Source organism: Stigmatopora argus, chromosome 1 (genome assembly GCF_051989625.1).
Source record: "Stigmatopora argus isolate UIUO_Sarg chromosome 1, RoL_Sarg_1.0, whole genome shotgun sequence".
In the NCBI taxonomy this organism is placed as follows: domain Eukaryota; kingdom Metazoa; phylum Chordata; class Actinopteri; order Syngnathiformes; family Syngnathidae; genus Stigmatopora; species Stigmatopora argus.
In genome coordinates, this window is record NC_135387.1 from 20,348,896 (window position 1) to 20,376,831 (window position 27,936).

The following is a 27,936-nucleotide window of genomic DNA, read 5'->3' on the forward strand; positions in this document are numbered from 1 at the left end:
GCCATTCCTCATTGTGTAATTCCATTTAAATTATTGCTTTATCAAGCCTACACACCGAGATCATCATATCACACTTGTATGTCCTTAGGATTTGACCCATGGAAATTGTTTCGCATTTCTCAGATGTACTGTACGTAATGTATATTTTGAGTAGGTATTGAGTGTTGTAAATGTCTCATCTCATCTCATTTTCTTCCGCTTTATCCAAAGTCGGGTTGTAAATGTGGTCTAATTTAATCACCATACACAGTAAAATGTCAGATGATCTGCTATCAGTTATTCACCAGTGATCTCAAACCCTGAGAGGAAAATGTGCTGCCGAGTGTTTATGAAAGATGTTTTCACACATGCATATACATACAGTAGACTAGTATTTTAACCATATCTTTAGCAATCTGGGCTTCACAATTTAGAATTCACCTGAAATACACTCACCAACAAATTTAGCTACGTCTTGAATACAATGGAAGAGTAAGATAAAAACATTTATATTAAAAACACACACAGTTTCAACTTCTCTTTTCAAGTTATTATTATTAAAGTAACTTTGCAAAGGCAGAATGTTGATCTGGTCTACCTAAAAAAAGTGACATGTCGGTTTATAATTTCCCACAATGAGCAAGCTCATATTGAAATGGGACAGACTAACAAGAATCAGGTTTGCAAAGTAAGACCTAAACCAGTTTTAGATCTTCACCATCACCTTCTTATTCTTATGCTACGTTCGAGCACGGATTTGTCTCTCATCTCGAACTCTAGTGAACAAACATTCATGATCATCCCGCAGAACTGTCGACATGTCGTCCACAGGCTTGTCCTAAGTTCGATTCTCGATTCACACATCTGAAGACAGAAGCCTTGCTAGGCTGCTGGAGTTTTTGTGACAGAGACTGAGGGCAAGTGATGACATGAGCTAAGAGAAATTTCCAAAGGAGGCTGTGGGAGAAAAGGAGAGAAGAGGGCAATTCATTATTAGTGCTAACACAGATTTTATTTAGAATGAGTCATTCAAATGCATTTCCTCTTTTTATAAAAAAAATAAATGGACATAATGCAGGTTAGTTTTCATGTTGTGATTTTGTATGGACTTTTGTTGGTCAATAATTGACCTGGGAGGTGACATATACTATGGTTTTGTTGGGATGGAATTCTGAGTGTTTCCATTACATTCAAACAACATTCATCAGTAAATATCCATTTTACGGCGATCAATGCAATCTACTTAAGTCAAGCAATATGTAAGAATCTTCAAAGAAAAGAGACAAGATGTTAAAAAACACAAATTCCCCCTTAATGTCATTATCTTCCTCTCGTGAAACAACAGATGAAACCAGCCGGTTCTCGCATCGACGAGCCAACTCCTGACATCAAGCGTCATTAGGCGGTCACAATTTCCTCGCCTAAACTGTTGACTTTTTCAGCTACAAGCTCTTCTCTCTTGATAGGCGACAAAGACTCGCCACCTGTTTCCTGGCCGCAGACAGATGTGAGCGTGGCACTCAAGCCAACCTGAACCACGACACACAGAGGCAGGAGTATGAAATGTCTAGAGATATGACTGGAGGCGTGTGGAGGCACTTCTCTGATGGAAAAAAAAATAAATGAGCTCCCAAAGGAGTTCTCATAGCAGATGTGGCATAAGATGAAGTGAGTACAATAGGAGATGAATAGTAACCAGGCAAATTTGTGCAGAAGAATTGATATTGTATCTCATTCTTAAAGTTCAACCATGTGAAAAGAAACGGAAATTAACATCACAAATAGGTAACATATTTAAGGGTCAAGGTGGTAGGGAGGAGCTACAACCGTCATCTGGCTTTAGCAAATTAACAGTAAGGTGTAGCGGCGTTGCAGATGGCTGCATCACACACAGAGAGACTTTGATGAAAATTTCATGTTTTGAGAAGTAAGGAAGAACTCACCATTTATTATGATGAAAAACCAACAAGCATGAGATAAGCTGGAGCCCTTCTGAATAAAGCCCCAAACATTCCAGCCCATCCTCCCAAGACTCCCAAAGCTCTCCAGATGTTGCATAAACACCTGCAAAGCTCACACTACACTAGGAGAGCTAAGAGGCTTTGAGCTCTGGAAAACGCCCCGTTACCTTTCACCGTACAGACAACATAATACACCAGGCTGAAAATACAAACCATGGAAAGTAAAAAGTCTAAAAATACAGGCATGAGATCATGCTGAGAATGTACGGGGTAAAAGATTAGGAACATGAAAGACGTGAAAGTACTGCGGTGAAGGTTGAACAAGTCTATGTATGGTCCCTTACACACATTTGCATTCTACTTTGATGCTCCGATTTGAAATTTTCACACGTAAATTTTAAGCTTACCTGTGCAATACAGCTGTGACCTGAAACTTTGGTCCAACTTTTGTTTAAATAAAATTGTGGTTCACCACCTTTTCCTTCTCTCAGAAAGTTTGCTTGTGCTTTAACAATCACTTTACCTCAATTGTTGAAATAGATCTTTTCAGAAATAGAACGACACCCTTTCTTAGTTGAAATACCAAGGTGTGGTATGGAGAATAACATAATTAACTCCCATATTCTGTCCCGCAATTAGAGCAGTGCCTTGATATTGAATGTGAAACGTTATTACAGTGCTTCTAGCAAGCGTGCCTGTCACAGACTGATGAGCACATAATGGAATGTGTAGACAGGCAGAAAGTGAATAAATGCAATTTCAGAGAAACTTTTTTCTCTCTGTACTCCATTATCATCTGATCTGTCAATTTGAGCCCATCTATTTTTCGGTCATACACTTCAAATCTAATCACAGTTCTGTGTAATTTTCTCAGTTTCCCTTGTTCCAAGGTTTATTCCTTGGGCTCAACCAAGAGACAAAGTTGCATTACCTTTGAGCAAAACACACATTTTCAGGTAACAGGTATGTTTGACCAATAATAATTCAGAAAAACACAGTAAAAATATGAATCTACAATTTGATCTAAAATAAACTGTTTTTTCCTGTCTTTAGAAATTGTATCACCTTGTCCCAACTTTTGTTTTTTCATACAGAATGCCTAATCAAGTGTTGCTGACTAGGTTTACTTGTGAATTATGAAGCTGATTAATTAGAAAATGCGTTGCTGCATAATTTCCCACTATTTTGGTTGGACTGGATTTACTATAGTACTTTATCTCCATCATCTAACCATTTAGCTCAAAGTCTACTTTATCCCTAGTTATCGTGGGAGAGAAAAATCCTGGGAAGCATCAGAGAAAGATGTTGGCGGCAGCTGAGGAGGGGTTCAAGCTTCTAGCTGAATATTTCATGGAAAGAATTTGTTTGCTACATCATACTTACCGTGCACTACAGGTGAGACAGTATTGTGCGAAAGCTATTTCTGGATCCAAGCCAGCTGTGATTAACTAGGTTATTTTATTGATGCATCACTAGTAAAAATGTTTACTGGAGCCGTGATTCAGAAACAGGGCAGCAAATTATGTACTGCCGTCAATAAAAGCCCACACTGCTTGCTCAATGATGTCCATTTCTATTATATGTCGCAGCTGCCATAACTGCTGGCGGGCAGTCAATTTAGCGAAAGCTAAAAAAAAAAAATCTGACCGCTTCTCCCCCAACCCGCAAACAGAGTAATTTGGTACTCACTTCGACTGAGAAGCTGAAGGTTGCGGACCTCTTCTCTGACCTGCAGCTGGAGGACTTGTTGAAGAACCTCCTGTCTTAGGAGGTCCTGTATGATTCCCATCCTCTGAAGCTTCTCCCCATTCAAACGCAGCAAAGCCCGTCCTGTCAAGAGAAAATGGACGAGGATTCACTTTGTAATAAATAATGTCATAAAGTAAGATCAGAACAAGGATGAAATCAATTTTTTTTTAAGTTATTAAATAGTAAAGGAATTCTGGAACCAAACCGTGGCTACCAGTGTGTGTCTGTTGGCATGGGTACTTTGCTTGTGTTCCTGCAACGTCAAATTCTGGAATGCCAAAGCAACCTTAATCTGGTTCTGACCCCATTTGCACTTTTGGCCGACATTTACAGAAAACCAAGAGACATGTTCAGGTTTAAGGATTATATCTGTCAAAATCTTATTGGAACGGGTTTGCTGCCATTTTAATTTACTATATTACTTCTGAATGTGGTAGAAATATTACTAGTAGCACACAATAAGTCATATTGTTATAATTGTTACTGCTAAATACAAATTCTAGAAAACAATTCAGAACCAACAGAGTTGGTTTGCAATGACATCCGTTGTAATGAGACGGAAATATGGAATGCAAATTGACTCATGATAAAATAATACATCCATTCAAGATTTTCTGCAAATCAAGCAAACTTGAGAAAACTAGTGGGCACATTTGTAATTCAGCCCCAAGATTCAGGGCTTAATCCACATTCACACTCCCGATTTGCAATTAGCAGCAGTAAAAAGTCTGGAATGAAGAGGAAAGCATTCATCCTGGGTCGGACTTAAAGAGTTGGCATTTAACACAAGGGAGACACTCATTTAACAAACCATTTCCCACAACCCGTGCATTTTACAGGCAGCTTGCATTCACATTAGCACAGAGAGAGAGAAAAAAGTCCTTCAAGCCATAAGCAAACATAAATGGAAGAAATGTCCTTAACCGCGGACAAAGGAATCCATCATACCTGCTGCAGCTCACAAATCATATAATTAGACTCATTACTCATAAAGATTGTGTCTCCTTTTTTCGGGAGCCTATCTATCCACCCATCTATCAAAAGCTTTACTTAGTATTATCAAACAAGTCCAGTATGTCATGTCAGGTCAGCAGCAGCAGCAAACAAAAGACAAATTAGGAAGACATGGTAGTGAAAGTTCTTTCTCCACTGCCCCATTTTAGATCTAATGAAATATAAATGGGCTTAATAGAGAGTTGACAGGCATATTTTAAATGACCGGCAGCTGGGTTGATGGTGGATTTACTATATGTGACTCTTGCAATTTGAAACCAAAGCTCTAGTTGGCTTAAAAAAAAAAATCACCTGCACAAACAAAGGCAACCTGTTCACCAATGGTTTGAGATTCTTTTATTTACTTATCAGTCAATATGTGCAAACTACTGCGCGTTCATACGTCACAATCTATTCCAACCTCCATTTCGTGCTTGAAAGCACACTGCTGTTTATAACCTCCAATGTTGACACACATTTCAGATGCTAAACAACATTCAATACTGAATCAGTTCTTTTGTGTTGCTTGTTTAAATAATAGTGGAACATCACACAGTGGCATCTGTTTACGCTTTTACAATATGTATACTGGCCTCCAATTTATTGTTAGTATGATATATACAGAAAACAAGTTTAAAGATAGCAGAGGCATCATTTAAAGGCAAACAATGCAATTGTGTGTATGCAGGTGAATTTACCTGGTAGCTCACAGTGTAAAAACTTGATTTGAAAAAAAAACCTACAGGAATATACGGTATGATGGCAGTCACAGTTTTTTCTTCACTCCCTTGTACTTGCGTCCACAAAAACCAAAGCAGCCTCTCTCACACCCTTTCCGTCCTTAGCATTCCTTTGTGTGCTTGCCGAGAGGCACAGCGGCACGTCCTAGAGATACAATGCCCTTGCTATGTGAATGCGTAGATGAAACAAAGGCAGTAGAATGGATTTCAAATCAATTTTCCACAGATGTGCTACGGCTTTCATTAATTGCACGCCGATTGCGATTCTCCCACTGTGTGGCGAGAATGACAAAAACTGCTAAATTGAGATGACTCCTCTCAACTTAGCTTTAAAACAAATAGAATATTACCACTTTCAATGGCAAAATAGAGCCATTTTCAGCCAGAAAATAATTGTGTAAAGCTCTTTTTATTTTGTTCTGACTGGTAAATTAATAGGACAGAAATCCAAATTCAATGATAAGTGATGCAATATCACGATTTTGAGGATTTTAACTTCATGTTTCCAGTGTCGCACCTTTCCTCAATCATCATCAAATGGGTATTTAAATGCAGCAGTTGTGTTATTGTATTCATCTCTGATTTGATTCAAATCGTTCCGTTATTTCAATTTTTATTTTATAGATTCTTTTGTTGGATTTTCAAAAATCGAAGATTTGCAAGAAAATTGTGTTCGGTGAAGCCAGTTCTGGTGATCGAAATGTTCCCTATTGTAGTGTTTCTTCATCACAGTCCTTACACTGTTGTAGATCACCTTAATACCAGCCTAATTCTAAAAGATCTTTCAATGCGGCTTCATTTTATGTGTGTCTTTGCACATGGACAGAATAGTAATAAAAGGATAAGATAAAAAGCGCACAATGAAAAGTGATGTCCCAAATGTTCACATACAAATTGAATGGCAACACTGATCTCCCCGGGCAGCTTGTTCCACCGTGATGCTGTGCTTTCTGAGAGACTGTGAGAGACATGATTACTGTTGGGTCACTGAACAAAAGATGATACAGGGAGAGGATTCAGCTCGAGGCTTCTGCACAGATCCACCACCCTTCCGTGATAGTGTTACAATTAATGCACGAAAGAATGCATCGATGTTGTTCACCATATGCATCACCAATTAAAATAGAATATAAATGTCAGAGAATTAATTTCAAAATAATGCAGAAAAAATGTAATCCACCTTTACTATAAAAAAAGTTTTACTTTCCTTGTTTGAGACTATCCAAATAAAAAGGTTCAGAATTGAGTTTGCGCTTAAGTATGATCCAAGGTTATAATAGTCATTTTGAGAGTGGCATTTATTTATTTATTTATCTCCTTCCCAAATTTCAGCTGATCAGAAATGGCACATGTTTTGAGACATGAATGAGAATGGGTGTGAGAACAAATCGAATGGAAGAATGCTGGAAGTATCTTTCCATAGCACCTAACCTGTAAAGGTGCATTCTACGTTATATGGGAAAACCTTTCATGTAGAGTTTCTTAAATATATCTGCTTCTGCGGGGTATTGCTTGAATTTGAACAGCCCAACATTTTTTCCACAGCTTTCTGTACCCAAAAATAGTCAGCAGGTTTTTTTTAAACATAACTACACATGAATGCCTCTTCAATCTCCTTCAGAAAGATTTGGCTGCAAACGTGCTTCCACTTGAGCAAACTAAGCTGTGGAACCACAAACTCTACTGAAGTGTGCAACCACTTACCTCAAAACTTGCAACGCGAGATATGCCAAGTTCTTTATTGTAGTGATTTGCAGTCTAACTAAATAGTGACATGACAAAAGATAAACGGATGTGACATTCAATTTTCCGCCCTTTCCTTTTTTTAAATTTACACTTCGATGATATAACACAAAGATGTGTTGCTGAGTACCTGTGATGGCATGATGAGAGAAGGCTTCTACATAGGTCAGGTAGTTGTGGGGACAATATTTCTTAAGCCACTTGCAGACGTCCTGCTGAGACCACAGCACAACAGGTTTGGACAGACTGGACAACGTTGGGCTGGTGTGGTACACTGTGAAGGCTTCACCTGGATGTAGCTGAAAAGAAGGAGGTAATTTTAATTGATTTAAAATTCCCCACGTTGTTGGAAGAGACATGAATAAGAAACCCAGAAACCACATTACTGTGTATTGGTGTGTATTTTTTCTTGTCTTATGAATTATTGTTACTACATTTCTATCTTGTGGATTAATCTAGAGGCACATTACTTGTTGCCAGATATATTCTTGATTCTGTCTATGTTAGACACTGCTTTTTCCCACCATGATAATTGGAGCTGTGTCTCTACAAGACTGGCAAATAGTTTTGCCTGTTCCACTTGACTCTAGAGTAATTGATCATTTATAGGTGCACACACCAATCCATCACCTTATAACTGACTGTAATTGAAATGGGCAAGGTTCGGAAAATTCCCATTGATTGCAGGCGAGGCAAGGTAAAATTACTTTCTCACTTGAGGACAAGCTCGTGTGTCGGCAGCATGCAAATGAAGTCCTACACGATTTAAAAATCTCTTTGAATATTGATCGCAGGATTTCTTTGAGCGACTTGTTAAAGCAGCAATAACTGTTAGCATGATCTTTTCCCTTTCTCTCTTTTTGCAGTTATCACCATTGGATTTTACATCTGTAGTACAGTATTGCGTATTGGGCAGCACATTGCAGCTCAGTTTTATTGCATTGAGATTATTAAAGATTCTGCTTCATATCAAGGCACCTTAGGGTAGAAAAATAAGCAAATCTGTCTCTTTGCGTGTCTTGAAAGCCGACAAGATGAAGGGTTTAGAGAGAATTCTCATCTTTGGTTATTACTGATTAACTGTGTATCAACACTGAACAATGAAGGCTTAAATTGCCACTTAATTACCGACATTTATGAGACTTCAGAGTAGCATGATTAAGCACATCTCAGTAAAATGGCAGGCCAGTTATTACAAAAACAATAATGATTACTCAGTGTAAATTTGTCTTTTCTCTTTCTATAGAAATACAGGATATACCTGCATATCAATATTTACATGTAGGATGCAAATCTTCAATACCATGAGTTTCCCTATAATAATGTAACACTTAACAAACTGTCATGATTTCAGGCTGAGATTCTGAGAAAGTTACATGAATAAAATTGAATGAATTTTTGAGAATTTGTGTTTTATAACTTAATTTCTTTCATATCCAGGGACAAAATTTTCAAATTGAGGCCTTTTGTAAAGTCAAGAATTTGTATGTACATTTTCACACGAAGTGGCACCACTATACAATTTTAATTTACAATGCATGTGTATAAATATGAATGATGACCTAGGTTCATTAAAGCACCCAATATGAGATAAATTAAGTAACAGTTCTGCATCATCTCCCCATTAATTATTTCACTTCCTTTGGTCCCTATGTGTGCAGTTACTGTCATTTATCTCAGTTGATGTCCTCTGGCCACTTCTCTGTTGATCCTGTTCACACTTTGTTGGAGCCCCCACTCTTCGTGGGACCTAATTCTGTCCAGTGGGAGGAGTTTCCTCATTCATTTCATATGCAGGAAGTGGGGGAGGGAAGAGGATGAGTCAGGAAAAAGGATGGGGGCGAATACAAAACTCAATATTGAGCAAAAGTAAAAAAAAAGGGTAACGTTATACATTTCTATAATACAGAGTTGATCATTGTCTTCCTGTTGTCTCAAGAATCTAATAGGATACATTTACATTGCAAGGAACTTCACCCAATTACTTTTATGTAGTCGTTCAAATCACTGTAGCCAAACCAAATGTGACTTCTAATGTAATACGTGTTAAGAACACACTTTTCCTGAACGCAATCAAATAATTTATAAATTTTAACTTCCACTGAAAAGCCCTTTGGGGTCCGTATTCCAATGTCCCTTCATGTACATGTTTTAAATTGAACAAAATTTAAAATATATTTTCCACGGTACCAATATTCACACCCCTAAACCTTTTTTTTTAGATTTAGTCAAGAACCAAAATAAATTCAATTTAAAAAGTTAATCTTTTCTCTTAAGAGAAAAAAGAACAATGAACAGCTTCTGTTTTGGAGAGTTGAGTTTCAATCTTTTTTTTTCTTTTTCTTTTAACTGGAAATACATTGCTGGTAGTGCAGCAGTAAATTCACCAGACTATGGCCCAAATTCAATTCTTGTATTCAGTGTAGCCTTTTATCTGAAGTCATCTGAACTCCATCAACCTGTGGCCTCACCAAGATGGGCTGCGTTGGAAATGGATGGAACTGAAAATAAACTTTTCCAACACTGTCTGCACCCAAGCATTTTATGTATTCATGCAAGTGAAGAATTAATGTATTACAAGGCTAGATAATGTTTCCATAAGAATATTTGTATTTGTCTGGTCCTGCGCTCATCTGGCTGACAGTCGATCTCCCCCTTTTTAGGTTAAATCTGTCTCTTCGATCCCCCCCATGACAGACCCTGATACTTGATCAGGCATATCCTCCTTTCCCATCCTGGGTAGACATCAAATCCTCTTTGTCCCCGGATGATTCGGATGTGTCAATCAACAAGCCCAGACAAGACGCATACTTTCAAAACAAATGTTGTATTTTCAAAACAAATATTGTATAGGTATAATCTCTACTCGGTCTGATATGAGAATTTCTCTTAACAGACATTTGGTAGAAAACAATCCGATTGAATTTTTTTGCAAAACTATTCACAAAAAGTCTAACATCCTAATGTAATGGAATCATCACTAAGAGCCAACAAGGACAAAGGCAACTACTAATTGAATTTCTCTGCAGGCATCTGCCACCGTGTGTACAAAGAAAAGTGAGTTTTTGCAGAGCAGCTGCTTTTGTTAGGTGTCTCACATTTTGTATTTTTTAGGTTTCTCGACGGCGTAGTTTGCTGATTACTAGGATAGATTCTCTGCTGAAGAAGGGTGGACTGGATAGAAATAAATCTTGTGATGTTCCAGAAGCTTGTTGAAATGCCATACCGAATTTATAGCCTGATCAAAGCTAAAAGGCAGTCCAATGAGAGCTGGGCAGTCTAATAAATTCGTTTTTAAACTATTGTTGAAAATGACTCAAAACCCAGTGTAAGTACTTGCAAATTGACTCGAGACTTCTCAATTTTGACTCAGTACTTGAGGGCAAAGACTTAAAACTCGCAAAATAATGACTTCCTACAACTTCTGATTGGAAACTAGAATTTTGCTCAATCGTTCTTGAGATTTTTGAGTTTTTTTCAAGCACCTCTTTTCCTAGCCCATGGCTCGCCAATTAACATCTGAGCAGCATTGCAAAGTCACTAACTTGCAAGAGGATTCCCTATCCCAACTTTAGTTGAGCCCCAGTTTGACAAGCTATATGGCTGTCACATTGCAAAACTTACACCATCAATGGTAAGCTTCGTGCCTAAGATCAGTTCCTGACAAACTATTTGTTTGTTGAGGATAGTGTAAACGGGCACAGTGTTGAAATAAAACTTCACAAAAAATAGTATTGAACTGTAGTTGAGTCTTGATTTAGAAAACTACGATATTTTTGTTATTGTATGATTTTTCAGAGTGTAAACATAAATAAGTGAACAGGTGTTTTTTTTCTATTAACACTGTTAATTTGAAGATGAGAAATCCCAAGGTCGCACTTTAAATCCATCACTGAGTTTTGTTCTGTTTTTCCGACGTCACCTAACGACTCCCTTATTAAAGCTCATGTGTGAATAAACAGTATAATGGAGAATAATCTTAACAACACTCCCGAGAGATGTTGTCCAAACGCTAGATATACTGTTCATCACATTCTTCCCCAAAGAGTCTTCAGAAATCAGGCATTGGCAATTATTGTATAAAGTGTGAATCCACAAAACATGCACACCTCAAGTAGAGCGAGCTATTTTTTGAATAATGCATGAAATTGCATGTTGCCATGAGGAGACGATAAGGCTCATAGTGTAGAGGTTTAATTATCCCTCTGCTGTGTAATCATTCGGAAACAGCTTCCCACTCTTTTAATAAGCCTTTTCTAGTTGTTATAGCTGAGGGGGCACTCTTATGAATTATTAAACAAACTTGCACAGAATATATGTGCATCTTATAGCACCCAAGTTGCAAGTTTCCTAAAAGCCAATGGGAATGTTCCATTGGGGCATTGGCTTTTATTCCATGAACAGCTGGACCCAAAAAGGAGTTGCTAGTGTCATGTGCAATTTTGAGTCAAATGCAGAGGGGAATGATTTGAATTTTGTTTTCTATACTTTGTTTTGTCCCCCCATGGATTGCACAGAAGGGATTCAATTCTGCACAAAACACATATGTGAACTAAGAGACAATGAACGACCAAGCAGATTTTGACGACAGCTGCGCCAATGAGTTTCCAATTGCTGCTGCGCATTGAAGTAAACACAACACAACTTTTGGACAGATTGCTCAAGGCACATTTTTGGATTACAGAAAATGAGGTCTATGGGTCTGAACATTGCTGCATCCTATGTATTCAGGCTTTCCCCGGTTTCATAAATCGTCAGGTGAGAGCTGACAATAATTCATTTTTGGATAAGCGGATAAGTTTAAACCTATCCATTAACGTAAAGGCTGGAAATTGAAGGGTTGAATGGAAATTGAATGGTCGGATGAATAAAGTACGACAAGGGATAGAGTGCATGGATTTGGGTTTCTTCTTCTTTTTTTTTTGGATTGTCTCTTGGTGCAAAGAACAGGAAGAATATTGCTGCCTCCAGCCAAGAAGCAACATAGCTTTGTAAACATTCTTTGCAAATGGAAATTTCTACCTGCCCCTTCAGCATGAAAAACAGCTGAAATGTTGTCACTTGGGACTCTAAAAAAGGAAAAATCCAGATCTGAATACATCCGCTGTGTTCTTTTGATGTAATTAGCATTATCAGCAGGAAAAAAAGTATGGTGAAAAGCACTTCCAAAAACATTTTAATCATTTACATAAAAACAAGCACTGTTTGGTTGGACATTACCCGAAAAATTTGTGGTGTGCAGCTTTTGGGCTGGTGTAAATGCAAACCAGCAAACTCAGGTTCTGAAACCTCAGGGGAGAGGTGGTCTCAGTTCAATGATTGAACAATCATAATGATTTAAAAATATACTTTATTATTTTCTTTTATTTGTTTGATTATTTTTTTATTGTATTTCCAAAAATTGCCACGCATTGTGTTGAAAATCTGCTCTTCCTCATCCGTTGCTGCACACAAAGTTTTTGTTTTGTTTTTTCGTGATATTATTTCATCTTCAAATGCCGTTCATTTTTGTGACAGTATGTATATATTTTGTGAAAAAAGCGCATGAATCAGCCAAAAATGCACAAAGGGCTATGGTACAGTGTTACAATATTTAATCCTGACCTATACGCGCATGTCCACAAACACATAACATTTTCATATTTCATAAGAAATTCAAAATGCATATTTAACTATTTCATGCTTTAAACAAGTCTATCAATAGTTTTTTATTCTCCTGTAGTTCGAATTTTTTTTACAAAAAAAAAATGTCCTTCTTACCTGGATGTCCTCTGTGCCAGGCTGCTGCAGGAGTTTGACAGGGCGCGTGTGTGATGTCTTCTGGCTACGGCCGTCATGCCAGGTCAGGTTGCTACCGCCAGAACGACGTGGCAGCTGGTAGCTCAACTCTTCAGCCGACAGCGTGTGATCCAGAGAGGTACGGCAAAAGCTGAAGCTGGACGCCGCTAAGGGAAGGTATGTGTAGAGGGAAATAATTCATTTTCACTTTACAATGACTGTAATGAATATCTGTTTTGAATGCAAGCAACAAAGGCTGCATCAGAAGATGCCATTTTTTTTTCCAGGCATGAAGGTCTGCTCGCTTTTAATAACAAGCTAGAATGTGAGCTACATTATCGAGAAACAAGTTTAATCATCCCTCGTAATCAAGTAATCAGAAGTTTGCTTAAGAAATTACATTTCCCTCATCATCATAATTATTTGAAACTACGATGCTTTTTGAACAATTTGATGCTTCATAAGAATAAAATACAAGAACCATAACAACCAAATTAAAATATCAGAACAAAACTGGCTTGAAGATACCTGTCCCGCTATATCATGACTTTTTCTTATATATATATATATATATATATATATATATATATATATATATATATATATATATATATATATATATATATATATATATATATATATATATATATATATATATATATATATATATATATATATATATATATATATATATACACCATCTCTCCATCCATCTGTGAACAAAACACAAGGATGGCCACCTAGATTTCCTAAGTTGTCAAGAAGATATGTAGAAGAAAAATGAGCAATTCTGCCAAAGGATAAAGGAGCACCAGTCTTTGAGGAGTATGTTTCTATCTCCCATTTTTATCTCATCTCAGAGCTTTGTTCAGTCAGCAGCTGCATGAAGACAGTGTTAGAGCATTGCCATGACAGAGACAGGACAAAAATAAAGTGGAGATGAAAACAAGAGTAATAGCCTACAGGCATTACTGGTGTGACGTCAACGTTCTAGCTACCTATACAATACTGATTTTGGTGCTTAATAGGCTTTTTACTTGTTACCCTACAGAATTTATTTCAGCCATTTTTCCAGCTGCCACTGAGACAAACCAGTGTAATTACTGCCAGTCAGACTGCGACGGCGGAGACAGGAGAGGAACATGGGAAACAGGAGTGCCTAAATACCTGCCAAATATGAGAAAAGAGACAAAAGAAGGAACAGTCGTGGGACCGACAAGAAATAATGCCAGATGATCCTTATCATATTCTCTTTACCATAGACTGTATTTTGGTGAAAGCCTTTGTGGTAGACATAGAATATGAAGAAATAAGTTCATTTCACAAAGTGTTGAATCAAGTGTTTTCAATTATTCCACAGAGACATTACTTTTAAGATGAAGAAATGCATTTTGTTATATTGATGTCTCACTAAATGTCCTTTCACGGGACCTTGTAAGCTTCAAAAGTCATAAAAAAAGATAAAGTGCTCACACTGCAAGCTATAATAGACTTGTTGGACTTAACCCCATGAGAGAGGTTCTAGAGACTTTAAGGACAAATCTATACCTCCCAGCTTCACTTGGATTAAAAGTAGCTGTAGGCAGAACTCTTATTGTTAAAATGTGCTCGAAGTCAGTCGGGAGTGATCCATGCCATTTCCAAACATCAACCATATATCCAAATATATTGATTCTTACAATCAAACATCACAAAAAGGATCAATACTGTAATAATGACAGTTCTGCCATAATTTAAAGACAAATTGACTTACAGAAAGGCATGGTTCTTCCTCTTGAATGAGTGGCAACATTTACAATTACAAAAAACAATAATAAGCATTCTGTCATTTAATGGAAGAGCATTTAATTGCTCTGCTGCTCACCATATGACGGTGGCAAAGATGAGCAGAGATATACAGCTATTTGAAATTGAGAATATTTCTCCGAAGAAAAAAAAAAGATTGATTCTGTGCAGAAACTTTTAATTGATTAAAACCTACACCATGTCCAACCATGCAAATGAAAAAGTACAAACCAATGTGACATACTCTTCGGCCACCAAAAAATCTGTGTATCGCTTGCCACAATGCAAATGTTTTTAGTTAAATGTTTACGTTTTTAAGAGAGGAGGTTGAAAATATAAGCAAATATACAACAAATATTTCTGCAAGAATCCACTATAAAAACCTGTGCAGTAACTTGGCTAAGAGTACAATGGAAGCATCAGCCAGTTATGTCTCAGGGGTGATTAGCATCTTCACTGGCCAGCATCATGAGTCATCTGTCACCTTTCTGTCCCAACACTCAGTACTTGATTAGCTTGGACAACTGCCAAAAACACTTTGTCCTGTTTGTCACTAACTGGTGTTGAATTATCTCCTGCTGCCCTTGACAACGAGCCCTCAACAACCTCCAGAAAGGCGATGACACGGAATGAAAAATGGTTGATCCAGGGAAGGAGGCGGAATGAACGCTGAAAAAGCCTGTGTTCAAAGCATCAACAAGTATTGGGAGTCCTAACAGCTTTCAGACTTTCGGGAGAAAGTTTTACTCCCCCCACATTTCACAAGAAGAACAATTACGATTACAAATAAGTCAATAGCCTCTCAATATACACACTTCATGTTATGTCTTACTCTTCTTTGTTAACATGGACTTCCTCTGAGAATTTCACCATGCTTTTGTAGATTGTTTTTTTTAAATGTAGTATATTACACAATATGTGTATATTTATCTGTTACGCAATACTAACTAGCTTTGTGTGTAACAAAAGTATTTACAAATTCATTTTGTTTTTCATAATGTTCAACTTCAGTTGCTTTCAGCCATGTTGCTCAGTGCAAGGCAGGATAAGAAATACAAACTAAACCTATGATAATTTCAAGTTTTTGTGTGTGCATGTGGATGCTCATTTTTTTGAAAGCCCAGACCAAAAAAAATCTAAACAGTGCTGCAATAAACAGGCAGCACAGCTGAAGGTAAAAGCCCTGAAATTAAAGGGCAAAGTCATAGACAGGTGTTAGCGTGAGCGTGTCTGAGTGCGTGCGCAGACGGTAAAGAGGTCAAAGCACCTCCGCCCAGTGAAGTGTAACCTCATCTCAACTGCTTTTGGCATATCTTCCATGCACAATGACAGCCAAATCTCCATAGTATTTCTTCACTAAAGGTAATTAAGCATTTTGGCACAGCATGGTGGCGGGTCGTTCCGAGTCATATCTCACACTCAATTAACATGACTCATCTGACTCCAGAGAATAAAAAATGTCTGGGACTATTCTTTTGTTGAGGTTTTCATAACCTTGATATCAGCAATGTTTAAAGGATAAAGTTGGATAATGCATTTTATTCCAGGCATCCGTAGAGGAGCGTATTGACTTTTACTTTAGTTGTATAATACAGGCATCAACTTAACCCCATCCTCAATTCAATGTGACCTGAAAAGAAGTAAAGCACCAAGAGGTGATTTCAAGCCTGTAGAATACAACAAACCAAATTCAAAAATACAATATTAAGCAGAGAAATTCCGCCTGTTCTAAACAAGTACACTGCAAATGATGATTATGTGTTTGTGCTCTCATATGTTTGAGGTAAAACAAGTAAATATCTGTGACTCTTCCACTCTTGAATACCTGGTGCTAACCTTTGGAATGAGCCATGAAATTACTCAATTTCGAGTGTGTGCAGCAGGATAAATATATAACCCAGAACACAGGCTTTTACCCATGATCCCCCGGAGTCCATTTTCCACTCTGACACGAGACAATGTTGTGGAGACTGTGTCTGAGGTTTACTTTTCACAAGCTATCACTGTCAGTGGGGCAGGCATGTATGGGCATCCACAATGCATGCTGATAGAAGATACTAACATACCAACTCTCATCAGGGCAGAGGCGAGAAAATGCCAACTAAATCTCTTTATGAATGAATGTGTTAGTCAAACCTGGCAGGTTCATGCATATGTGAATATGAGTCACAAAAATTGTATCAAAACTCCAACAACCGCACATCTGTAAAATAGTTTTCTGCCTTGCTTTGGGCCACTGTGTTTAAATGAAGTTGCCTGGAACCTACAATCAAGTGTCTGGTTGTAAGATAGATTCTGCATTTAGACTGCAGGCAATTATGGCTCACAATGCACTGAGAGGTAGAAAACCGATGTGAGTTTGACACACGCTCTGCTCACTAAATGAAAAACGTAAAAATCAAACCAAAGGTTATGAAGGAAAAATTCAAACAGAACTGTGCTTGTGGCATCTTTTGGCATGTCTGTTTTGCAGTCTTTCCAACTTAGACCGCAGTGACTTTCGCTTATTATCAATTTATATCATATTTTTATTTACAGTCTGATTCAGGGCTGTGGAAAAACACTACTTTCAGTAAGGCATACCACTATCACATAATTAAATTATTCCAAACCTTAATGTTCTTTTATGTGCACCTAGAAAGCAACAATAAGCAAAACATCTCGCTCCCAATTTGCCTGATTCCATTTTGATATTTTTAAGCTAATCACAAAGCTTTTATGAGACCACTATGCATCCACTTTATGACCCATAATCCATGTTACATCTTCCCATTTGTCATATCCATTCAGATTAGCCTTAGACTCAACATGAACTGAGGGAAAAATTACAAATTACATAAGAAGGTTATATGAGGTGACACAGAACTGTTAACGGCAATTTTGTAAAGGTCAGGCAACCTCGGTTTAGTTTGTTGAATATTTCTGACAAGCACTATTCATGGCAGTGGTATGATTTTGATTAGTCATGTACACAAATTACAGTCATTCTTAGTACAAAAAACTTTACATTTTTCAACTTCGAAATTAAAATGCGACAATAGTGTATTTATTTATTTATTAAAAAAATAAGTGTAGCTCAGACTCCCCAGAGTTGTGATGTTATTATTAATGAAGGTCTATATTTATTTTACAACATTTAGAAACAGTTCCAGACAGCACTTAGGTAATACACAATTGTTCACCACGTGCTTATCAATTTCATTATCATCTCGTTTGACGATAAAAATTAGTAAGGAGTACAAATACCTTCTGTAATAGCCTGCCAGGTATCCATCACAATCAGTCTGGTGACCATTAAAAAAGGAATAATATACACGATTGTGTGATGTTATATTTTCAGCCCAGCACAGTAAGTCATATTTGGCGCTTGGACTGAGCTTAAACAAGTGACTGTTTTAGAATTTCCCACTTTTATGGACTTGGCTTCATTGGGTTTAGTCACATGTGGTCTATAAATCAATGTGGAGTGCTAATGCTGTGGCCTGCTGAGTGAATGGCATCCAGTGGGGTGCACCAATCAATACTATATTGAGTGTCCTTAATAAATGCCTATTACACAAGCACGCCATGCCATTGATCCATGAGTGTCACAGACCTCCGTGACAAATGACAAGAAATGTTTAAATGATGTAGCTTTGTTGAAAAAAAAAACACAGTCGATAGAACTAAAAGTAGCAGTGAAGACACAGACACACACTTGTTCACACAAAAACAATGATTATAAATTATTAGCCAAGTGTTATGCAACTAGACTTCAATTAATGAGATTTTGTTGCATGACGGTGTACTGTCCGAACAGGTAAAAACCTGGTTTTAATCCCAATTGACTGAGGTTTGTGTACTCTAATGGTTTGTCACATTCCAAAAGGATTACTTTATATTTTTGGGTTACATGTTGTTGAGTTTATAGTGTTTCTGCTTATCCTCACAAAGGTCACTGGAGCCTATTCCCAGGCAACAATCGAGTGACACCCTGAATTGGTTGCCAGCTAATTGCAGAGTAAAATGAGACTGAAACAATGGACGCAAAGACAATTTTGAGTTCTAATCAATCACCCCACCATGCATGTTTTGGGGATGTAGGAGGAAAACGGAGAACCTGGAAAAAAGCCACGCAGGTTTTGGAAGAACATGCAAACAAAACACAGGAAGCTTGGAATCCACCAAGGATTTACCCATTCATCTCAGAACTTTGGGGCAGACGTGGTAACCACTCCCTGCAATAAATGTTCTTGCTGCTCAATTTTGTATATGTTTTTACTTACATGTCCATGTTATAACAGAAGTATAATGTGTGTGCTTTCTGATGCAGGAATACATTGCTGCTGCTGCTGCTGCTGATGATGATGATACCGGCTCAAAAACATTACAAAGTCGTCAAACAAAAGCAGACTAAATGAGCTGAGGAAGGAAAATGGATTATGTACAAATGAGTTTAATGATATAGAATGGCCCAGTGAAACTACCAACCAGAGTTCAACATTTATTTCGTACAAGTAGATGATGATGGTGGCAGCCAAATAGAAGTTGGAGCTTTGAAGTGGTCCGAGTTGTACTCCTGAGTGATGCAAGTGGCTCTAATCTTTCCCAGAGGGGAGGCAACAGAGACTGAAAGAGGAAAGGGAGGGATGAAATGCAGAAGTTACTGCACTGGGCCAAACGGCTAATGAGTGGCAATGTTGCTGAGACATGCAAGTAGAGAAATGCGGCATCACCACTGCCCCTGCCCCAAATAAAACAACAATGAATTGGGGCATTCATGATAATAATACTTTTCCTGCAAACTGTCCAAGAGTTTTACCTAGTGCATTAAAAAACTATATGACTGATGTGTAAAAGCAAATCTTCACACACCTTTATGTGCAACCCTAAGCCATGCCCATGTGTATAGTAAGTAATAAAAAAAATCAATCAATAGAAGTGTTGAGTCAGACAGATGACTTTTCCCCCTCAAAAAGGGTTTTTTTTCTTTTCAATGAGCAGCTTCCATAGTTTCACTCAATAGCAATGAGCAGGTTGTTTTTTTATTCTTAAATCATATCACATCATATCATCAGTCAATCCAGTCAGATTGCATAAGGTTTTTTTTTTCCTTTTCTTCAACCCTGTGTAGCACTTGGGCACAAGCCTCTATAACTCACTCTTACTAGACAAATCCCTAGTAATCTAAGGATAAGGCACAGCAGTCATATATCTCAATGGCTTTCTGCAAAATCAGGTCAGGAGGGTTAAGGCAAGCAAAAGAGCATTATCATATACAGGGTTGGGATCCATGGACATTCCTCATAGCCCAACAAAGGAAAGGGCCTAAAACTAAAAATAAGAGCCACAACCTGAATAGGTGGCCAGCAAGTCGCAGAGCACAATGAGACATCCAGCTATTCCCGCTCACACTTCATACCTAGGGACAATTTAGAGTGTTCAGCCAGCCTACCATGCAGGTTTTGGGGATGTGGTAGGAAACCGGAGTACCTGGAGAAAACCCACACAGACATGGGGAGCGTATGCAAACTCCACACAGGAAGGTCGGAACCCACTGATTATTGAACCCTTAATCTCCGAACTGTGAGGCTAACTTGCTAATCACCCTATCTCCATGCCACCAGTTTTATGTTTTATTAATAATTCTTATTTAAATTTTGCTGCAAATTATGTGTCGCCATCTTCTGTTCAGGTAACACAATTAAAAAAACTGCAAAACAAGAAAGTCAACTCCAACTATCTGTGCCTTGATTTCTTTTTTTTTCACAGGATACATAAGACGAGGGGGCGCCTCCATTAGGAGTAGCTGGCCTCTAAGAGAAGGCAAGAAAAGTAACCGATGATGAGCAAAGCAAAGTCAGCACAACTTAAAAATGGTTAGCACTTGGCAGTTACACTAGGAGCCAAGTGGTAGTCCTAAACTCCCTGACACACCCATCACAACCACCACATAAAATACTGTTAAGCCTGTAAGAGGCAAATGCAATTGCTTTTCAACTGCATGAATGTGACTTGTGCTCCCTGAGTCATGAGAACTGAAGCATGAGCCAATAGCCATTTGATTTAATGAGCAATCTGCAGAACAGACTGCAGTGACCCCCAATACTTAGTAGGAAAAAAGGCCAACCTATTAACTAAGAGTGGGAAGTTCCAAGCCCACCCTATCACACAAGGCCACACTTAATTAGACTGTTTGTTTAGCCGGCTCTAATGGAAAGATTGCAAATGGGGCGAAGCGGCAGATGCCAAGTGCTCTCCTTGAAACTTGAAGGCTGAAAGTCATCTGGCCAAGCATGGGGCTGAAGGCATATTGTGTTTGGGGCCTTAATGTTCTCAGGGCAGATGGTGATTGTGGAGAGGAAGGGATAAAACCCATTAAAAACGAAAACAGAGTCAAAATGTGTTTTGTTTGTTCAGCTAGCCTTTGTAATAAATTGTAGCAAACTACGCTAGTCATGATTTATTGATAATGAAGTAAAAATAAGTAAGTACAAGTGAACAGACATTTTGATACAGAGCAAAACACATGAATCGCGTTTATGTTTGGTGCTGGTAATACAACATGATTCACGAAGCACAATACATCTTAAAACTACTCTTAGGCCTCGTGTATGTCGCAGGGCTTTTAAAATATGATATTCTTTTCCCCCTGCATTAAGGGGGTGGTTGTACAGTCCTTACTGAAAGAATTGTGTGTTTTGTGGATAAAATCAGGAATGTCACTGTGGTTCTTGAAGGTCATAATACAAAAATTGTACGCAATTAGTACTTCCTAAAAAAATATGGCATGCCTTTATATCATCAGACCAGCACCTGTTCAGACATTTTCCTGCTTCTCCCTAATTAAAGAAGGGGAATTGGATACGGACCTATGAGCACTCTAATTTAGAGAGAAGGGGCCCGAAGACACAGGCAATGTATAAGATCGAAGATGCCGTGTCAAGTGTGGAAATATTAGAGGATGCCAAGGTTACTGGAGGGGTCAGACAGGATGAAACGGTTGAAGCGTGAAAACAGGCTATCCAAAAATCCAGCATGAATGCTTATGCTAATCCTCATCTGATTTTTACTGAATGATGGTCTCCTCCAACTCATCACTCCATGAGGTCAGAGAGAGTCCTGATAAAGGTATTAAATCCATCACATAGCCAATGGGGCCGCCTCGTGGTGTAGAGGTTCACTCGCCTGACTTCGGTGCGGGCAGACGCGGGCTCAATTCCTGCTGGTGGCGGTATGATTGGGGATGCGGATGGTTGTTTGTCCCTCTACGACTGACTGGCGACCATTCTAGGGTGTAGTCTGGGTTTTGCCAGAAGACAGCTGAGTTAGGCTCCAGAAACCCCTGCAACCCTTTCGGGGATGGGCGGTATGGAAGATGAATGAATGAACATAGCCAATAGAGTGTTTGTTTGAGAGAGAGAGAGAGAGAGAGAGAGATGAGATGAGAGATCAATAATGTATTTTGACAATCATAGCATTTGGGGGAGAGGTCAAGAGTACCGCCAGCACTATGTGGACCAAATGGACGCCATGGCCAGCAGGGGACAGGCCACACAACAAGATGGCAACAAAAACAGCATTTGTCTGTCAATCTAACACCTCTACACCCCTGCCAATCCTCATGTTCACACCCACTGGGTGTGCTAGCTGCCCTTTTGCTTCATCTATTTGCATGTTAACATCAATACACAAGGTCCGCATTGCAAAAAAACTCATACATACACATACAAATCCAAAAGTCATGGCATATAGAGAAAGGCTGACTGGACGAGGCATAATGTTACCTCGACCGAGGGAGCAATAGGCTGTATGACATATTTATCACATACAGCAAACTTAAATGTAATTCTTCCATAAAAGAAAACAAGACAAGCAAGTTATCATTGTGAAGATTCAGGTTACTAAAGAAAAAGCACGAGTGTGCCCGAGAAAACCAAAGGGGTGGCACAGGCTGCCTCTTTTGGTACCTACAGGCACACCGAGTCCGTGATTAATTTATCAGCCCAAAAAAAAATCAAAAATCAGGCTCTGTAGATGGAAACTACGCAAGAAGAAGTTTGAAGCCTCAACCTCAATATTATAAGGAAGAGGAATGAACCACTTCTCTTTAGTTTTTACCCACATCAAAAATTAAATTACAACTAGACACAATCTAATATAATTTGATATACTAATTTTAAATATATGAAATTAAATATAACATCGGGACTCTTCCTGTGTGTTGATTATTTTGTCACATTTTATCTCTCACAAACTGAATCCATTAACTCCACTTGGACAAGCACCACAGATGCTTTGGTCCACCGCAGCGAGAGATCAGTACTCAAAAGGCAGAGTGCTGTAGTTGCCGTCAGGGCCGAGAAGCAGTGATTCAAAACGTTGTTTTCTTTTTCGACATGGTACAAAATTGTTACTGGACTTTTTGCTGAATTGAAAATAGCAAATGTCTATTGATTAATGAATTGAAAACTCCTGCAATAATATTGACACTTTGCAATATGTAAAGTCATAAATGGAAAATGTCTAATAATTCATATGCGGGGATCCTAACTATTATTTTTCAGCACCACCGATATATAGGTTCCTGAATATGTTTGTAAATCTGCGATTCTGTAAAAAACCTTAAACGATGATAAAGTTCCCAATTCCAAATTCAAAACATCACAAAGTGGAACGAATAAATCAAAGGGTGTCGTCATGATGGTAATGGCTGCTTCTATTAGACAGGTTGGATTTTTGCCTGAATGATATTGAGACTTGGTTGGTGGGTAAAGCGCTACTGGAGATAAATAGATGGTTTGCTTTTGAGCTTCCATCCAGCTGTGTCCTCGCCTGCATGATAGCCTGTCACACTGATATATGGATGTTTGTGCGTTTGTGCATGTTGTGTGTAGGTGTGCGTGTCTGACATATGTGTCGCTGTATGCATGGAAGGAGGCCAACATGGATTGTATGAAATAGCAGAGTTAAAAGTCTGGACGCTGATCTTGGCTACGCCCACAGATTCAAGACTGAAGACACAAACACATGTAGAACAACAACACAACTACACACTCACACATGTCTATTTCTGCTGCAAATGAGGAATGAAGCTCTATCACGAAACAAAAGATACAGTCCAGTCCACACAGTGGGCAATGACCAACATAAATCCATGACCATTGTATACATAGTGCTATTAATCTGTGTTCTGGCAATGTACTGTAGGCCTGCAATTCTGAGCAATTAAATAAAAGCATGATGAAGTACACCATCTCTTGTGTATGACTATGAAGCAGCCATAAAAGGACTTGACGTGAAGCTGGCAGGAATGTCTCTCGTTAATTTTGAAGTAAAATCACTCAAAAAGGAGAATCATCTTATTCTGTTTTAAAGCCCCATCAAATCAAACTCTACAGTATTCTCCTCACAAAAGAAAATCAGTTAGTAGCACAGCCAAAAGAGAACCAAATTTGAGGTGTTAACATCTATCGTTTCTCATTAAGAAATTGAAGATACTGTTTTTAACACACGGATTGTGTCAAATCTATGAATATTGTATTTTGTTCAATGTCAATTTAAAACATTAAAAAGACGGACATACACTAAGCAATATGAATGCTACTTGGGCCCTTGTAAATAAAGCTTATTCACTCATTTTTGGACAAAACCTCATTAATATTTAAATAACAGAACACACTGTGAGGGTGTCATCAATGCCCAGAGCACTTAGTTAATGATGCATAGGTCAATTATGGAATGGATTAATTAAAAAAATAGCCCCATGTTTGACTAAGTGAGGGCTGTCTGGACTACTAATGAACCTGCTTCAGCTGATAGCAGAAGCATTGAAAAACAATCACGCCCACAATTATTAATGTCCTCAAGCTGAATGAGACTCTTATTAGGCCTCACTTGTGATTGCTGGCCTCACGCAAATGACAGCTAGCCAAGCTCAGGTATGAAAACATTTAGTTAGACAAAAGCACTCAGGTAGCACATACTGCACCTTCTATCAAGGCTCAAACATTAGTTACCTGCAAAATCAATGTCGGATTGTTCCGTGACTGTGCACTTGGTCAAGAGTAGAAAAGTTGCAAGTTACGATCAATGCGGGTTTAGTAAGTTGCAATCAATACAGTTTTACCTCAATCCAAGATGTAATGCGTTCTTTTTTGGTGCGCAACTCACTCCTCCACAAAGCTTATTGTGTGTTTTTCTTTGGAGAAAAGTCAAGGTAATTGATGTACAGTATATTTTCATGTTCGCTACCTCTAACAGCAGTTTTAAAGTGTACTTTATTTTACTACATTTGAGTTGCTGTCGCAATTTAAGGACTAAAGAGTCTACTCCTCTCTATATGGCATGGGCACAACTACGTCATGAGACATCTTCGGATACGCATGAAAAATTATCCACTTTCTCCTAACTGGTCTGGAAATTATAATTCAAATATTGTAAAACTGTTAATATTATTCATCTGACTATGCAAGTCATGTGGGTATACACTGATAGCTGGACACTTTTTAATCAAAGTTGGAGTATACTTACATTCAAGCACTCAACAAAACATTGTAACAACACTTCACACGTTATATCTTACAATTGTGATCAATTTTAACCAAAAATACAAAATACTTTTCTTCATTATTGCATTTTCCAACAACAAACTCCTTATATAGTGAGTGTAACATAGTCTATCAACGATCGAGGCGTCTGGGAAGCCCTTCGATACAAAACTAAAAAATAATTAGTGTATAGTTTTTGTGTATTTTCACGATGAAGAGTAACATAAGGATGTACAGTATTGGCACTGATACTGTGCTGGTATCACTCCAGCAATGTAGAGCAGAAATTGCGGCTTACATTCTGACCCCGAATCAATCAATGTGTGGGAACTGAATACACACTGCCTGTATTAAAGTAAGGCAGATTTGCCACTACGATATTGGTGACTTGCTTTATGAAATATTCAATTTAAAAAAACTCTGCTTTTTATCAATTGTAAGTGTTAAAAGGGTGTAACTTGTTTGTACTTCATAATGGCTACATTGAATCTGTAAAAACTGAACACAAAAGAATGCTCACTGCTCTGAGCTCTTCCATTCAAAAGAGGACATGTTTACACGGGTTGATCTCTATTTATAGCCAAACAAAAGAATAGAGAAAAAATAAAAGCCTGCACATTAATGCATCCCTCAAGTGAATATTGCCGTATATTCATGTAAGCGAGGTGTAGAATTATGTTAATCCTTCATCTAAATGAAGCAATAACAACAACAACAAAATCTATAAGAAAAAATAAAAACAATAAAGTTTAGGCAAAAGATTGGAAACGTGATTATTAAAAATAGTTACAGTGGCTAGTTTAAGCTTTTTCAGGAAAATACACTCTGTTAGAGGAAATTAAGTGATTTAATGCACAATCATTTTCTCCCTCTTTGACAAGAATTTGATGGACGCTTTCCGGCGTCCTGGAGTGTAAACATTGCCATTTGTGTGTCACATAAGAAGAAGCAGTGTGTCGGCACCCTGCTGACCCGGTTACGTCAAGACAAAACGCGCCTACCGTCCACGGCCATGCTCGGTCTCGGCGTGGATCTGTGCGCTGTGCTGTCACCAAGGTTCCTCCATTCTGCAGCCAGTACGACGGAATGTTTTCAGGGTCCGGACCGACGGAGCAGAAGGAGATGAAGTCCTCCTCCTTAGCGGACAACCGCAAGACACGCTCGCTCTTCGCGTCCAATTGTTGTCATAGAAGAGAAGAGGGCAGTCACCACAGCCGAGCGCTCATCAAGCGGCAAACGCTGAAACTCCGCCCCTTCTCTGCACCTGACCACCTAGAGATTGAAAGGTCACCACTGTGCACCGTGTCCGGCTCGCTCGCCCCCTCCCCCGCCATCTCGCTCTCTTTCTTCCACTTTTCTTTAACCCCAAATCCCAACTAGTCCTACTTTATAAGTACAGGAGGCAAATTAAAAATATCTCAACTAGATTCTCGCAGTAGAGGTACTTGTAGTCATTCATTTTCTGAACGGCTTATCCTCACAAGGGTCGTGGGGTGTGCTGGAGCCTTTTACAGCTAAGTACGAACACCAGGCGAGGGACACCCTGAATCAAGAAGACAAGGAGATGGGCAAATAATCATGCTCACACTGATAATTAGGGGTAATTTAGAGTGTTCAACCAGCCTACTATGCATGTTTTGGGGATGTGGGAGGAAACCGAAGTACCTAAAAAAAAACACGCAGCCCCAGGAAGAAAATGCAAACTTTGCATAGGTGAACCAACCTGGGATCAAACCCTCGACCCCATCACTTTGGGGCCGACGTGCTAACCACTCAACCGCTGGGCTGCCCAGCATGGAACAAGAGTTTGAAATTTCACATAATTTCTCAAAAAAACCCGATATATATATATATATATATATATATATATATATCGTTTTTTTTTTTTAGAAATTATGTGAAATTTCAAACTCTTGTTTGAATATAATTTCTCAAAAAAACCCGAGATATATATATATATATATATATATATATATATATATATATATATATATATATATATATATATATATATATATATATTGGGGTTTTTTTGAGAAATTATGTGAAATTTCAAACTCTTGTTCCATGCTGGGCAGCCCAGCGGTTTATATATATATATATATATATATATATATATATATATATATCAGGTTTTTTTGAGAAATTATGTGAAATTTCAAACTCTTGTTCTTTTTTTTTTAAACATTACACATCTAACTTTGTTCAGGTATCTATCACAGCAACATATAATAGTAGTGATGCCAGACAGGCGCTTCCAATTGCTTAGAAGATACAATAAAGTGTTTACATTTCAACTTGCCATTCAAATATAATTATACATTTAAATTTTTATTGCAATTTGCAGTTTCTACAAAATCTGTGCGCAATATCATATTCAGGTGTTCATGGGAATGATAATAACCCAAGAACTTGTAAATTTTCACTTGCTATTTTATGCGTTAAATATTTTGGCAGTGTACTTCAAAAAATCGTTGCACATCAAGGAAAAAAAACATACTTATAGTTGTGTTTCTGCACAATATCACTACATTCCAAAATCATAGTTGTCATATTATATTATAATTCAATACTGTCCGACTATATAAATATGAGTTTTATTTAGTTTTTTAATTGTACAGTGTAGGCCATGGATGGGTGGATGGATGGATGGATGGATGGATAAATGGATTATATATG

The 27,936-nt window shown here is 38.1% G+C and overlaps 1 protein-coding gene across 3 annotated transcripts; it reads right to left on the reverse strand.

Annotated features, from left to right (window-relative positions):
* Positions 1 to 311: 311 nt before the first annotated feature.
* On the reverse strand, positions 312 to 26,522 carry LOC144085276 (sterile alpha motif domain-containing protein 10-like). Of its 3 annotated transcripts, none has more exons than XM_077614376.1 (5): positions 17,975 to 18,104; positions 12,926 to 13,110; positions 7,296 to 7,464; positions 3,630 to 3,770; positions 312 to 936 (listed from the first exon to the last, which is right to left on the reverse strand). In XM_077614376.1, exons 1-5 carry the CDS (start codon positions 18,021 to 18,023, stop codon positions 914 to 916), a joined length of 567 nt encoding a protein of 188 aa, XP_077470502.1. In that variant the 5' UTR covers positions 18,024 to 18,104; the 3' UTR covers positions 312 to 913. The 3 variants fall into 3 exon arrangements, with proteins under 3 accessions (XP_077470502.1, XP_077470493.1, XP_077470485.1); XM_077614367.1 differs by lacking the exons at positions 312 to 936; positions 17,975 to 18,104 and adding exons at positions 948 to 1,509; positions 26,259 to 26,522; XM_077614359.1 differs by lacking the exon at positions 312 to 936 and adding an exon at positions 948 to 1,509.
* Between the last annotated feature and the right edge of the window lie 1,414 nt (positions 26,523 to 27,936).

Coding starts and splice junctions, on each gene's coding strand:
- LOC144085276 (XM_077614359.1), bottom strand. CDS start 18,023: ATGGTCACCAGACTGATTGTGATGGATACCTGGCAGGCTATTACAGAA. Junction 13,111..17,974: donor CTGGCAGGCTATTACAGAAG/GTATTTGTACTC, acceptor ACCTTCCCTTAG/CGGCGTCCAGCTTCAGCTTT. Junction 1,510..3,629: donor CCTTCAGCTTCTCAGTCGAA/GTGAGTACCAAA, acceptor GTCGTGGTTCAG/GTTGGCTTGAGTGCCACGCT.